Source organism: Aulonocara stuartgranti (genome assembly GCF_965226115.1).
Source record: "Aulonocara stuartgranti genome assembly, chromosome: 9".
Taxonomy (NCBI): domain Eukaryota; kingdom Metazoa; phylum Chordata; class Actinopteri; order Cichliformes; family Cichlidae; genus Aulonocara; species Aulonocara stuartgranti.
In genome coordinates, this window is record NC_138960.1 from 9,821,058 (window position 1) to 9,837,305 (window position 16,248).

The following is a 16,248-nucleotide window of genomic DNA, read 5'->3' on the forward strand; positions in this document are numbered from 1 at the left end:
TTGGCTAACTGGATATCAAAGATCATTTATGTACATACATACTGGTTTGGCCAATAACCCATATTCACTGATATAAACATTTTCAGACTGTCTTTGAATGTCTTTTTTGTCCATGTGTGGAGTATTAATGCTGACCTGTACTCGTTTGTCTCTCCTAAAAACACAATTTCCTTTTCAAAAATGTAAGTTCAGCGCTCTCCACTAAGAATCGCTTCAGGTATGCTCTCTATGCCACTGTCTTACAGCCAGTTTGACCCATGTTCAGCTGTAGCCACTAGTTTCAGTGATAAACAGACATACTGTGAAAAAGTAGTTGCCCCCCTTCTGATTTCTTAGTTTTTTCTGACGTTTACAGATTTAAGATCAAACACTAAATATTAGACAAAGAGATCCTGAGTAAATACAAAAATGCAGTTTTTAAATTGACAATTTCATTTATTAAGTGAGATAAATTTCCTCCCCAGGGATGTGAAACACTCACAGTAATGCAGATAAATGGAGTAAAATCCTTATGAAAAAAGATCAAGGTTTTCTAATGATCCTTACATGAGAGTGAAAATTAATCAGCAGTCGGTGGTCACGTGATGTTTAGATACAAATAAGAGGCTTGCAGACAAACAGGGTTAGATTAGAAGAAATCTGCAAACACATGTCTTCTAACTATAACCACCAGGATTAACCAGCTATAAATAAACTGTCTTATTTCAGCACGATGCACATGGATCACTGATTTTTCCTTCAAACTTCTCTGGCTTCAATCCTAGAACATTATATGATATAAACTATGTACTCAAGTGCATATTAGTTTTCACATTTCTACATGTGAGAGATTAATGGTGTATTAGGCAACTCAGCACATGAAACCACCTGCTTACAATGAAACTCGTCTTTAATCAAGAAATTCATGTATATTTCAATTTTAACATTAATGTTCTGGACAAAAGACAGTACTGCACTGCATTCAGCAATGGAAATCTACACTTGTACTTTGCCCTGTGCCTTGAGACAATGGCGGCGGCGTTTCATAGAGATACGATTATAACTGTCTCCGGTCACCCATTATGCAGCTGAGGTAAGGAAAGCCTGTGGAAAAGCCACAGCACCTTTTAAAGTCAGCCTCCTCGAGTGTTACACCGTGCCGGAATAAAATTACTTCCATGTGGGCGCTGCAAGTACTTACTGTTTGGACAGCATACGTACAGTGATCAAGGGAGTTCCTCCATAAAGCTGCGTATTAAAAAGGTTGTGGGGGGTTTACAGAAGTAAAGACAAAATGATGGTTTGGACAGATTTGTTTCTTTATGGAAGTATGAACTTCTGCAGTTATGTTATAGCTTGTCTGAAAACACAGTGAAGGCTTTAAATGTGAGGACACAGGAAACACATGCTTTCAATATATCACTCCGTGTTTAATTGCATGTGAATTAAATATTTCTGATAAACATTTTTGCTATAGCATGTGTAACAATATCTACAGCATACATTTCAGATTACTCAGTGAATAAACCCTTTCAATTGGGGACATTACAGATTATGTCAATTTTTATAGTGCAACTACAAGTGTATATCTGAACTAAATTTCCATATCAGTTCATGTAATATAACAAAAGCATCTCTTTCACATATACACAGAAGTGTTTTTAAAACATTAGTTCCATCAGGGGGATGTAGTGGATATGTCACACGTTGTACACAAACCTATAAAGCTATTCCAACATATATATATAAAAAAAAAGAGCCGAGTGGAAATATTCAAGGCACTTAGAATTATACAACAAATGAATTTACAGACAAACAGAACTAAATACAAGTTAACCAAGCTGTGACATTTCATATACAGTTGGGAGCCAGGACAGATCAGGTGAGCTAAAAGGCATATTTCTGTGTTATAATAGTAAAAACAATATCCTAGCAAACATTGCGTGTTGCCATTCATCCATAAAGTGCATCACATGACCTGTTCCAGGCCTAGTTTGAGACAAGTCAACATCCCCCGTAGCCATTATATCCTTCGTAGTCATCATGAAAGAGTGAAAACAACAGCTGCTCAGCACACTCGATCACACGTGAAACGTCTGCCTCTCAAGTGCTCTTAAGTGTAAAAATATGGCTTTAGTGGATGATTTAATGAATAACAGTCTTGATGCAGATAAAGAGCCAACAAAGCTAAACTGTGAGTTTATTAGTTGCCTGTGGCATTCACTTCTTCCTCAAATACCAGCCCGATGGTTTTGCATCCTAACAAGCTTTGAAGGCTTTGAAACGATGACTACGTTGGCCTTGTTTTCCCTCTTTTTCCAGCCCGTCAGGTCTTAAACTTTAGGATTTTTCAGGTAAAAAGAATAGCACCACTGTATACTTGAGGAGCTTTCACCTCTTTGTGTCTTTCACCCAAATTATATAGTTATAATTCTATAATTATACTCCTGAGTATCTCACCTGGTCGATAGTTTTATCAGCTGGGATTTTGAAACATCTGAAATAAAAATTCTGTCGAGGTTTCCTAGGATGCCCCAAAACATGACTAACGTGACTATTGCTGTAACTGCAATGCCAGTAGAAAAAAAAAAAAACAATCGACAACGTCCTACGTGGATTATCAAAATACGAAGAAGTAGCTGTTAGATCTGATATCTTAAAATCCACAGCAGCTAAAACCAAATCCTCATTCCTACATATGTGAGCAAAAATGCCATTCTTGTCCTTTAATCACGCCACAGTAGGCCTTGAAAAAAAAAAAAAAGGAAATCCAGAAGAAGTGCCAGGAGAGGTCTGGTGTAAAGATTTGTGAAATGACCTTCACCTGGAAAATTAATGCCTTCAAATGTTTATGCATATATGCAGGAATGTTTCTTGGTAACGACACGATTAGTATACATGTCGACCTTTACATTCCTTGGCTTTGACACAGTATGGTACAGACTAAATGCCCCCATCAGGACATGATTTATGACACATGGCACTAAAACAGGGTGGAATGTAGCTTTTAGATGCACCGGAAAGTGGAGACACAATGGCAATTTTCAAGACGGAAGGACCGTCTACCACAATAACAGTAAATGGCAGTACACTGCAATGAGATGAAGTACCTGCAGACCAATCGTTACCAATCCTCTGTCAAACACACCTGTTACCTGCTTATCCTGAGTCAGACTTTTATTTGAACAGCCACACGGGGGTGTCGTTTCCCTGGTTTATAAAGAGGGCCTCTCATAACAACTAAGATACCATAAGGCAAAGGACTGCAGCGAAAACTATTGAGATTATAATTCAGATTTCATATAGATTGTCACAATTGTGAAATCTGCCCTTTTCTCCTTTTTGGTCAAAAATTCAGACTTTGGCTTTGGGCTCTAACTCATGAGGTCTTGTGGATACACACTGGGTTCAAAAGTGAATCATCAGGACCAAGAAATCCAAACACACTGTCAGACAGATCCATTTAGTCCAAAGTCCCAACAAGGTGTTCAACATCTTCTGTAGGTGCCGGATAAAATTTCCCATGGTTTGTTGCTTTTAGTATACAACCATTCTCTTTTAAGTCCAGATCTTGAGGTATCATCCAACTCCATGACTGGACAATGAAACATCACTTGCCCTCTGACAGGTAGTAAGATGAGATGTGAAAGGACGTGGTAAAGGCAAAGTACAAATAAGAACACAAGAAAAACTAAAAAACAAACAACCCAAACAAACATGTGGACTAATGCTGCAGTGAGGAGGAGGAAAAGAAGGCAGGGAGAACAAAAAGAGATGGCGAGGAAGACCCGGGTTTATTGTTAGTGTTCTGAGTTCTTGTGGTAGAGCTGAGTGACCTGGATGACGGGAGGAGAGACGCTGAGCGACGGACCGCACCAACAGGCAGAGGATCGCACAGGCTGCACCTCACACCTGCCACTGGAGAGAGGGAAGTCAGAGCAGAAGAAATACACTGAGCACGTGACAGAAGGTAACGGGACGAGAGAACATCAGGCAACACAAAGACAGACAGACAAAGATCCAAAGAGGAAATGCAGATGCGAGAGACTAGAATAGCTCAAAGTGTGAGGCATTGATGTGGGGAGACCGAGACATCAAGTTATTGATGCCGCAGCACCAGAATACTGCACATACAGGTCCCCTGAGAACACAGCGAGACAGGCTTGCTATCCAACTCTATATAGCATCTGTTAAAACACAAGTGATAACAGATAAGGGCATCAGGACTGTTTACATCCCGTCTACATCCTCAAACATCACGTGCACTCACAAAGCATTATATACAGTAGTACTTTTATAGAAGCTGTCAATCCAACAGACGAGAATAGGAAGAAAGAAAAACCTGCACTCCCTCAAATCCAAACACCTACAATGGTCATGTAATGAACATACATCACCACGTGAAAAGGAGGCACAAACACCATTTGTTAGTCATATGTGATGCAGGAGTGCAGTGCAGCACAGACAGAAGAGAGGACAGGACGTTGGAGTACAACAAATACACACCACAGCTGGGGCAAAATCAATTTCAGGTCACTTGCTTTAAAACTAGACTATTTTTAAACACATCCTTTAACTCAGATAGTTGTCCCTTAAAAAGCATAATCCTGTGACAGGTTTAAATCAATATGTGGTTTGTTAAGACCGGACTTTGATCAGGAGACATTTTTCTGAACTAGTTTTACTGAAAGTGAAATCACCCCAATCCGGAGAAACATCCCGACTCCGAGCACTTTAAAGACAGGTTTGTTTATTTTTCAAATAAATCTTAATACAGCACTTACATGTAATGTGTGCAGCTCCGGGGAACACGGGAATTAAACGCACATTTACCATGTGAGCGCTGCACTTAGACCGACTTGAAAGCAATCCGAACCCATCCTTAAACACGCCAACATCATTAAACATGACATCTTTACTGTGCAGTTAGCAGTGGGATGCATGTTATTGGCAAGAAGAACAGAGTGGGGGGAGGAAACAGTATGCCACAGTGTTAGCCTGCTGAGCTGCAATTGAAAGTACCTCACATGTTATGGGGCTCTTTATTTTCACATTGGGGCAGCACTGCTGTGAAATATGAGAGTGAAAAACAAGTGAAAACATATTTTAAAAAAAGAAAAGGAGAAAGTGGAACAAGGTTTAGAATATTAATGATAATTATCTTCTCCTTAAACCAGAAACATCTTCACAGACATGCATACGCCATTTTTTTTTTTTATTACCATAACTACATTTACACACTAGTGTGTGCCGTCTTTATGACTCTCGTGTGGGTCTGAAACTCATCACTGAAACGTTGACATTTGTATTTCTTGATTTCAAAATACCAGAAACATAACAACAGCCAGTATTTGGTAAATAATGTCCAATCCTGGAATAAAAAACAACATCTGGGCAGTGATGAGAACCACAGTTCAAACCCACAACGCCCATTGTAGTGAGAAAACCGTGCAAACACCAGAGTCGATTTCAGTATTCATTCCCAACAACTGAACAACTTCCTTTCTGCGTGATGTTGATTTTTATTTTTCGTGTTTCTTTAAAAGTGTAAACATCACTCCTTTTTGAGCATAAACATTGTGTAGATTTAGAGATATTTATGACAACTTGATGTCTTTACTTTTTTGTTTTCTGTCTATTTACATGTTCGAAATTTAACTCTTCTACTGACAGTAAAGAACATTTTTTAAATTCTGATATTAAAACGGTTTTCTACTTGCTTAAAAATGTGAAAACCTTTTCCATGAGGAGGAAAGATACACCGAACCTTGCACTCTGTGAGTCTTACTCCTATGAGATCAGTAAATACTGTCATTTAATTAAATTAGGTTGTAGAGGATGAAGTAAGAGAGGTGCACACTCTTCAGGGCCTATAAATCAAGTTCTCTGCTGTGCAAACCGTTTTCACCCTAATCAGTCGCAGAAAACTGCACGTCCTCAGATAAGACAAATTCTACTTTCCCACTGCTTTACCAAGAGGTAAAGCAGTGGTTTTAATAATGAGCTTTTGAGATTTTCAGTCATCTCCAGTTTACTACATTAACTGCAGTTATAAATCCAACACATCATTTATTCATTTGGCTTCAAGGCTTCCAGCAGTTTATGAGCCGTGATGCCTTTAACTTTCCTGATGGTCTTATGTGGGGTTTTATTAACTCCAGATTATCACGAATATCAAAAAACATGCAAGTTTTGTGCAAGACGGACAAAATCAAATGGACTGAAATGCCTTGCAAGAAAGCCTGTTAACCTTACGAGAATGCTCCTTAAGGTGGTTTAAATTCACAAATGAACCTTGCCCCTCGACCTTTGATCCACTTTTAAAATAAATGGAAAATCTGCTTTAACTTCGATGTTGTGGCAGCATAAACAGATATAATTCTGTGGAAATCACATGAACTTTGGTTGGTGTCAGGAGCACATTAGAGGAGTAGTAGATCAAACCTACTCCTTGTTTTATCGTTGCCATTTGTGGTTTATGCGAGCGTCTCTTACCCGGTGTCTTCAGGGATGTCCTGATCGGCCTCTGCAGCAGATGACTCCACATCTGCACTGCTCTCACTGCCCTGAGCTGACAGTCGACATGGAGACTCTGGACTAACACACTCATCGCTGCAACAGAGATTCACACACACATCCAAAAGGTCATTCTCCTCTCACATGTGAGACTTTTGTGAATCTCTCTAAGGATGCATACGGTTGTGTTTATCTACTGACTTGATATGCTTTTCCAGTAGTAGGATGGCTTGCTCCCTCTCCTCCAGTCTCCTCTTTAGGGAGGCAATCTCCTTTTGCTTCTCTAGCAGCTCCTTCTGAAGACGATAGTTGCTCTCCTCCAGAGTCTCACAGAACGCCTAGAAGAAGGGGGGAAATGAGGAGCAGAAAATATTTACATCTTTACATGGTCAAAATACCATATAGATAACAACAATGGGGTTTTCTTCAGAAGTTCGTGAATTGAAAAGGCCCAGCGGGCTGTGAGGTCTGTGCCAAAAGCTTCAGCATGCATTTGATGCACATTTAACCTTGATAAGCTGTTGTTAGAATTTTTTTAATATTACTTTCTACACCAGGATCCTTTTCTAGCTGACGGCTGGTAACTGTGCAGGGGCGGATCTAGCAAAGTTTAGCCAGGGGGGCCGATAGGGCATGAACAGGGGAAAGGGGGGCACAAAGACATACTTTTCTTTCTTATTCTCATTTAAAATGTCTAGCTTTTAATAAATAATTATCTGAATCTTACACCCAAAGTTTTAATTTGATGTAAAATGAATAGAAGTCAATTACTGTATATAGTAACTATTAAGTCTAATAAACCCTAGTAAGCTTTAGAGATGGACCGATATTACGTATCGGTATCGGTCCGATACTGACCTAAATTACTGGATCGGATATCAGAGAAAAATAAAAAATGTAATCCGATCCATTAAATATCACGAAAGCACCTCACAAAACTTGCAACACGCCGTAACTCACCTCAGAACGTTAGCACGTCGGAGCAGTATGCATCACGTTATAGAGCGGCTGTGGCATGCAGGACCTGTCGGTGGTCTGGATAGCATGTGGAGCTTCGCTAGCAACCCGGCATTTCATCTCCGACAAAGTTATCCCGAGAGAAGTAAAGCAAGTGTGTAAGTCCATCTCTGAATGTTTGTAAAGCATTCCTGCGTTAAGCTTGCCAAACGATATATGGAGCGACTGCCTCTTCTGGCTGCTACTTCAATCATGAAACTGCTTAATGATCAGCTGATCGGCTTTTCTGTCGCGAGTCCGTCTCTCTGGTTTGTTTTTGGCCCACTTTGCACCAGAAAGAGGAAACCAGCGGCTGAACAACAGCAGCACGTTTAAGCTTGATCAGCTGTTGTTAGAATTTATTTAATATTACTTTCTACTCGAGGATCTTTTTCTACAGCTGACGCTGGTAACTGTGCAGGGGCGGATCTAGCAAAGTTTAGCCAGGGGGGCCGATAGGGCATTAACAGGGAAAAGGGGGCACAAAGACATCCTTTTCTTTCTTATTCTCATTTAAAATGTCTAGCTTTTAATAAATAATTATCTGACACCCAAAGTTTTAATTTGATGTAAAATGAATAGAAGTCAATTACTGTATATAGTAACTATTAAGTCTAATATATATACCCTAGTAAGTTATAGTACTTTTTACTTTGGGAAGGTACCATCTGTGCAGTCTGCAATTTTGTTGAAGAAAGATGTTGAATCTATTTAATATTTCTTCAAAAATAATTGATTTCTGTGCATTTTTTTTTTCACACTGCATCAAATTAAGGTTGATTACGTCGATTAAGCATCATGAGGTGGAGCGTGAGGGGTGGTTCTCTATTTTTTATTTATTTATTTTTGTTGTTGCTGGGAGTTGGAACCCTATTAGTTAGGTTGCTTAATATTTATGCTAAGCACTCTTTAAAATACCAGAATAGGGAGGATGGTGTAGGTCTAAGTTTATTAGATTGATCAGTATTGCTGAACTATGAAATTTTTTTTTTTTTTTGCATATAGGTATAACAGAATAGCTTAAGTGTAGTTGTTGTTTTAAACTTGAGTATGAACTTATACAAAATGCAGCAAGATATTTAAAAAAAACAGTTTTGTTGATTAAAAAACACTATATCGGATTCATATCGGTATCGGCAGATATCCAAATTTATGATATCGGTATCGGACATAAAAAAGTGGTATCGTGCCATCTCTAGTAAGCTTTACTACTTTTTCCTTTGGGAAGGTACCATCTGTGCAGTCTGCAATTCTGTTGAAGAAAGATGTTGAATCTATTTAATTATTGTGGAAAAATAATTGACTTCTGTGCATTTTTTTGTGCATTAAATTAAAGTTGATTACATCGATTAAGCATCACGAGGTGGAGGGTGGGGGGTGGTTCCCTATTTTTTTTTTTTTGCTGGGAGTTGGAACCCTATTAGTTAGGTTGCTTAATATTTCCACTAAGTACTCTTTAAAATACCAGAATTGGGAGGATAGACTAGGTTTAAGTTTATTAGATTGATCAGTATTACCGAACTATCAAATATTTTAGGTGCAGTGTATTTTTTTTTATTTTTTTTTTTACATACAGGTTTAACAGAATAGCTTTAGTGTTTTGGTTTTTTTAAACTTGAGTTTGAACTTATAAAATAATGCAGCAAGATAATAAAAAAACAAAAAAATACACTATATCAGATTCATATCGTATTGGCAGATATCCAAATTTACGATATCGGTATCGGACATAAAAGTGGTATCGTGCCATCTCTAGACGACATATACCATCATGGTTTAGGCACCTGACATCTCACTGCACTGTCTTTTGTAATGAGATTAAGGGTTTCCTTTCCATAACTTTCCATGTTGGCTCTGTTTGCTGCAAAGTCCAAGAACAGTGCTCAGTCTGTTAGCTGCTTTCCGGTTCTTTCATATGAGATTTTCAGTTGCCAGATGTAGTTTTCCTTAATATATTCCTTAATGGCAGGGATAAACAAATTGCAAAACAGCTTTAAAACTAAGAATGCACTGATTCCGTCCTTCTAAATTTGAATAACACCAGAGGTAATGATTAACTTAAAAGGCAGAGGACAGCTACATGTCCTGTGTCTATCCTGGGACAAGATGTGGAGGAGGAGTAGAAGTAACTGATGCTCAAAAGCTTCAGCATCCAACTTACACATACTCTAAATGCACACTCACCCTGCTCTCCTCCAGACTGTCAAAAGGCCCAGGTGGATCATCGAGACACAGAAACTCTCTCACCGGCAGGCTGTCAAGAACAATAAATGATGTAAGATTAGAAAGATTAGAAAACAGGTCAGCTCACACTGATATCAGTTATCTTTTTAGCTATGCATGTATTTTCCACATAGCTCTGATGCAGCCAACACAAACTAAGAGTTACGGCAAGGTTTGTCTGCAATAATGACCCAGCATGACATAAAATATGGCCCAGTAACATTTTTATTATTAAACATAATAGGCTCATACCAGTTGGCGATGTCCTTGTGTGCAACCAAGTTTTGCAAAAAAGCTTGCAGTCCTAACTGTCTGTCTTCCAGGAAGTTACTGTCATAGTTGTCTTTGAACCAGCGCTTAGGAGGCAGTGAGAGGCGGAAGCCTGGAAACGTCTCCTTCAGCTGGAACAAATACACACAGACACACACAGTGAATGATTGCCCTTACATTCAGCTACAGGCTGTAGGGGCAAAGACAGTCATGTAAGGGCCGTGTAGACATCATGCAGAGATAAAAGTAATAAAGTTGGTGGCGGGCCAAGAAAAACGCTTCCAGCCCACAAAGCAAACACACTCTTCGTCTAGATTTTGTGCTCGGATCAAACCTGCATCCAAACAAAAGAGCACAGGTCTGCTACTTTCTGATCTATATACCTTACTAAATAACCAAATCACAGAAATGTCATAATCAAAAATGTTTTTCATAATAGTCTGTCATCAGATTGTCACATTTTTATTTCACGTGCATTCAAGATACAACCATACATCCAAAAACACTTAACCCCCCCCCCCCAAAAAAAAAACAAAATTTCAAAATGAGCTTTAAATCTCATGAGCTTTTTTAATCACACAGGTGAAAGTCCAGATTAGTGTTCTGCGCTATGCTGGTGTCATATTACAGACCTCATGCATTTTTGGTGCAACTACACATTTCTTAATGTGTTACTTACCACTGTGTTAAATCCAACATGAATTCTTTCTTGTAGTAAACTTGGCTTCATTCAGCAGAAATGCTTTCCTCACAAACTGTTCCCATGGTCACGGGTGGTGAGACGTACCTCTATTAATAAACCTATTATTCCAGCTTCATTCTGAGCTTAAGCTTTGATAGGATATATGCAAAGTGTTTACATGCAAAACCAGACTGTTTGTAAAATGTTCATAGCTGCATAGTGAGTAGGAGGCTGGAAGAGTTTTACATGAAAACTTGTTGTGTGAGGTTTAATATAGCCTGGACACAATAGGTATGTATACAAGTGTGACTGTCTGAAACATTAGTATACAAATAGAAAGCACATGGGTTTTGCTGTGGTTACGCAAGGTGTTTCCCATACATGTTGCCAGGTTGGTATTTCTGAGGCTAGAAGATTCGACCTGCCTCATTTCTGTCAGCTGTTTATTTACTTTCCGGCTCTTTGAAAAGTTGCACCAAAATGTTGAGAAAAAGCACCGAGTTTTTTAAATGGACTAACAATGAAGTGGAGTTGTTGCTGCGAGTAACACAAAAGTACAAAGTTGCAAAAGCGAGTGAGAATTAAAGAATTTGAAAAAGCTATCTGGATATATCTTTATATATCTTTAATAGGGCTGTCAAAATTGAGAGCAAACAAAACAACTGCTGTATAATCAGGGGTGCACATAAGTGGTCCGCAGGTGCGCTGTCAAAATAAAAGACGCGAACCAGATAAGTTACAACGTGCGTTTGCGTACATAAGATTTTCTGGAGGAGGACAGACATTTGTTTAGAACTCTTTGTTTAACTGGTCACATGACTGCATCATATGACTAACATGCGTCTCCGTTTTTGCTGTCAACACTGCGATGCGAAAACACTGTTTTGAAATGTATGCGTTTTCGAGAGCGTTTTGAAAACGCTGCCTCAGTGTGGACGGGAGGCCAAAATGGAGAGAAAACGATGCATTAGTGTGGACGTAGCCTGAGATCCTCACTGTCACCTAGGACTGCCTACTTTCTTTGGAGTATATAACGGTTTCTATAAAAGGTTCTGCCTATTGATTTCAAGAAAAATGACAACATGTTGCCAAATGTTTCTGCTGAATAAACATACAACCTCACTGTATCGTGCTAAAGTCCCTCTATTGAAGTCAAAGAGCATTCAACATTTAGGACAAGTCTGGTGATATTTTTGACTGTATGTAGAGAGGTTTAGGAGACATTGTGTTAATATGTGGTCCCAGTGTCAATTTACTCAGAGGGAGGTGGCCTGGGGTGTGTAAACATGTATGCAAACCTGTCTGCTTTCACCATGCGATTAAACTTCACAGTGAAGCTATGCTGACTGAGGTCTGAACCTCAAAATAATGTTTGTGATGAACCACCCTGTACAGAGTCAGTGCTCTATTATACAAACCATACTATACAGATCATGCTAGGTATTTCTGCCTCGTATTTGCTGGTCCCTCTGAAGCGTTCACTCACGGCAGCCAAGTACTCTCATCCCTGTAACCTTTCCAAGGTAGAGCTAAAAAATTTAATCCTAACAGAATAATCAAAACACACTTCATACTGACAGATTTCCAAACTGTGATCAGTCTCATTGATACAAACATGTTCTCAATGAGACATCCACTGATGATTACTGTGAGCTGCTTTTAATAGGCTTAAATTCTTCAAACCTTACACCTTTTACATGATTTCTCCATCCATATAGTATTCTCATATAATAGTATGTCTCCTCTGTTAACTGTGATTATATACTCTGAAAACCACAAGAGACCAGAGCTCCTAGTTGGCTCAGGCCCGCTGGCTGTTTGGGAACAGTAGGCTTCTTTGTGTAGCTCGAATCATGTTCACTGAGCATTCAACAACTAAAGAAAGCTTGCTGAAAGCAGAGGGATTGATAGTCGAAACCAGTTGCTTCAGTTGTGGCAGGATTATAATAAGGTTTACCCTCATGTAGTTTTCCAGTTTGGGACGGCTCATTTAATCCCATGCACAGACAACACACCCAAACACACCTTGTCATTGAGTCTTGAGAAGTCAGCGTATCTTCTGAAAACAACCCAGCTCTCATCTAGAGTCTTTCTCACCAGGATCTTATACACCTGCAGTAGAGAAGGCAGATGTTAATAACTGCTCACCATGTTTGCTTTAGTGTTTAGTCACTAATAAATACAGACTAAATCTAGCACAGACAGCGGTTGCCATGCTAACTAATTTTCTGGATTCCTACCGTGAACTTGGCCCTCTCCTCCATGACCTCATACCCCAGCACAGTGGGGGTGATAGGCCTCTCCTCAGCTTGCTGGCTACCACTAGGATCCGATATAGACCGCGGACAGCTCGAGTATTCGACAGATGGTTCCAGAGTCCCGTTCAACTTAGCCCGTGTCACAGGGCTCTGAAGGGGTGGGGGCGTTCGGCTGCGGCCACCCCTGTCCGCACAGCGAGACTGATGTTGGGAATCTAATTCTCCGCATCCGACTCCCCCATGTTCCTCCCCAGCCATCCTGGCGATTGAAGACGAAGACTCTGAGCTGCTGGAGACACTTCCTAGCGATGAAGCTCGCTGCGCCCGTCTCAGCTTGTTGCTACCACGGGACAAGGCTCTGTCCATGGGCACAGGAACAGGCACAAAAGGTGATGCCATCTTCCTGAGTTGTGTACTCCTGCCACACCACCATAGAAGTCAATAAAGCTTTTCACACCAAGCTTGTCTTGGTACAGTAGTGTTGTGTGAGGATGAAGTCTAGCAGCAATTCTGAGCCTGAAGGGCTGACATTGAAGACTCTATAGAAAAACAACAACAACAGGAGTTATTAGGTGTAACATTATATGGAGGATCATTACACTGCCTCTAAATAATCTGTATTTAAAACCTAATCTACTTAATTCGCCCTGAGTCTACATAAATGTGGCACAATCTGTCAAGTACCTCACAAACCCAGGGCACGTGAATTATTGACACGAGCCCCATATGATTTATAATTTATGAATTTGTGTATTATGTGTAAAATTCATTACGGTAAAAGCCTGTAAAGATTAGATTCACATGTCAACTTGAATGAAACAGAGCTGCATGTTGGTTTTCATGAAAGAGAGAGGCCAGAGAAATCAGCAGCTACCTGTCTATTTTGTTCGTGTTAATTCAGCTTCAGAGCTGCTCAGAAACCAGTCAATCCACTCCATAGGAGTACAAATGAAGAGCGTTTAAGAATACTACTGACGTACTCGTAATGGGAATATACGCTGTAAAAATATAGCGATTATAAATAAAATCTGGCAGGCAAAAGTGGGGAAAAAATAACTCAGCAGCAGAAAGAGGATGAAAGGATAGATGTAAGAAGTAAACACAATGAGACATGTCATTTATGGCTCTCACTAATTGACAAGGTCCTGCTGCTATTTTGGTGAAACACGGCGAAAACTCTGGGACGGCAGCCAGCGTTACAACAAAACACGGGCTTTCTAATGTAATTGCCCTGCTTCGTAAACATAAATGCCATTTTTAGACCAAGTCGCTAACGATATAGCTACCCTCTATGTTATTTTAGCAAGCAAGCTAACCGCATTCACTACGATTCACGACGTCCTTTCTGAGCTCTGAGAACTTCATTAACAAAACATGGTCGTGTAATAGTGTTAACCCGCCTTTCAGTTTAGAGAACTACTATCAGAAAACCACAAGAGTACAGTTTATAAAACGTTACCGTTCTCACCGTCAAAGTTAGCTACACTTTAACATGAGCTAACACTAGTTAGTTTCACTACAATACAAAGTACGCTAACAACAATTTTACTGATATAATAGCTGTTTACAACAACAATTGAATGCCGAATGCAGCAAGAATTACCAATACTGCGTCGGATATCTGTTTTTATTCTCCTGGTAGCATTTTTCCCAATAATAAACAAACCAACAGTTAAATAGCCCGGTTTTAAACCGTGTTTGGTGCGTCCCCCATCCCACTGAAAGAACCGGGCATGTATCACATTACATTCAGGTTAGCTAGCGAGCTAAGACGGAGAGCATGTGTGGGCAAAGCTAAGATGACCCCGAGTGAAAAGGTCTTTCGCTTACCGTAGGAGTCCAGATATCCTTCTCTGTCCGAAAATATGTTTACTACAGACATAGAGCCAAATGTGTAGTTGCCCCGTTGCTGTTTACCCGCCGCCGTATCTCCTCCCTCTGTGTTTTCATGTTAGCATGCTGGAACTCTGACCACAATGACGGCAGTACCTTTGCATAACCAGTAGAGTGCGCAGTAACACGCTTAATACTATATAGAAAATGTAATTCCTCAGCAAAAAAGTAGACACAAGACTTAAAGGGATTTGAAACAGGTACTATCAGAAAACACACACAGACACACACACAAAGGTTTTAGGCAGGTAGGGAAAATGCTGTAAACAAGGAATGCTTTGTGTTAATCATTTATTTTCATCAATCAACAAAATGCAGTGAATGAACAAACGAGAAATCTAAATCAGCTCAATATTTGGTGTGACCAACCTTTGCCTTCGAAACAGTATCAGTTCTTCTAGGTACACTTGCACACATCTTTTGAAGGAACTCGGCTGGTAGGTTGTTCCAAACGTCCTGCAGAACTAACCACAGATCTTCCGTAGATGTAGGCTTCCTCACATCCCTCTGTCTCTTCATGTAATCCCAGACACACTTGATGATGTTGAGATCAGGGCTCTGTGGGGGCCAGACCAGTACTTGTTCTTCTTCTTTACACTGAGGATAGTTCTTAATGGCTTTGGCTGTATGTTAGGGTCATTGTCCTGCTGCAGAATACATTTTGGACCAATAAACAATCATTTATATTTCTGAAAGCATTCTCTCTCCCTCCCTCCCTCCCCCTCCGTGTGTGTGTGTGTGTCAATAATTTAAACCTGTGAAGAATCATTCCATAGAAATACCTGATTCCTGGAACGAGCTGAATGACCACATGGCTGTTTTTTCAATGTCATTGAACGTGCCACATAGGTTGACACAGAGAATGAACTCTCCAAGTCCACTTTGACTTATCATGTAGCAAAATCACACACACGCCACACACACACACACACACACACACATGCACACACACAAACTTATTTTTCTAAAGCTTGCACCATAACAGATTATGTTATGCAAATCAGTGTGGTTGGTTATGGGTAAGGATGTTTTTGAATTCTGAAATAAATCAGAGTACTGTGGTGAATAACCGCAAAGACATTTTGCACTTTGTCATTTTTGTCATCATGTAGTAGAGGGAGAAAAAAAATGTGTGCAAATATGGTTTAGAATACATCAAACATTATCCAAATATTTTCAGTGTAAATGGACAAAAGAGTCCTTTCAAATGGCACCTACTGGAGCGCTTCCAGTCTTTCTTCTTCTTTTTTTTTGGATCAGTCATTCTGTGATGAATTTAAACGAGGAAAATTTTAAAGAGCTTCCCTTTCAATGTCTTCTTTAGTAATGATCTCTTTGTATGATTGGTCATCACGCACCTACCCACCAGACAGACTCCTGCATGTGGAAAATGTGACTCATTTGCACAGCATCTCAAACACACCTCACATA

At 39.8% G+C, this 16,248-nt stretch overlaps 1 protein-coding gene across 5 annotated transcripts; it reads right to left on the minus strand.

Moving 5' to 3' along the window:
• Positions 1-1,388: 1,388 nt before the first annotated feature.
• On the minus strand, positions 1,389-14,930 carry snx16 (sorting nexin 16). 5 transcript variants are annotated; one of them, XM_082545541.1, is made up of 9 exons: positions 14,755-14,930; positions 12,907-13,463; positions 12,692-12,778; positions 9,967-10,115; positions 9,676-9,745; positions 6,697-6,833; positions 6,475-6,591; positions 5,007-5,043; positions 3,785-3,897 (listed from the first exon to the last, which is right to left on the minus strand). In XM_082545541.1, exons 2-8 carry the CDS (start codon positions 13,321-13,323, stop codon positions 5,028-5,030), a joined length of 993 nt encoding a protein of 330 aa, XP_082401667.1. In that variant the 5' UTR covers positions 13,324-13,463; positions 14,755-14,930; the 3' UTR covers positions 3,785-3,897; positions 5,007-5,027. The 5 variants fall into 5 exon arrangements, with proteins under 5 accessions (XP_082401663.1, XP_082401667.1, XP_082401665.1 ...); XM_082545539.1 differs by having other exon boundaries at positions 5,007-5,046; XM_082545540.1 differs by having other exon boundaries at positions 3,797-3,897; positions 5,002-5,043.
• Between the last annotated feature and the right edge of the window lie 1,318 nt (positions 14,931-16,248).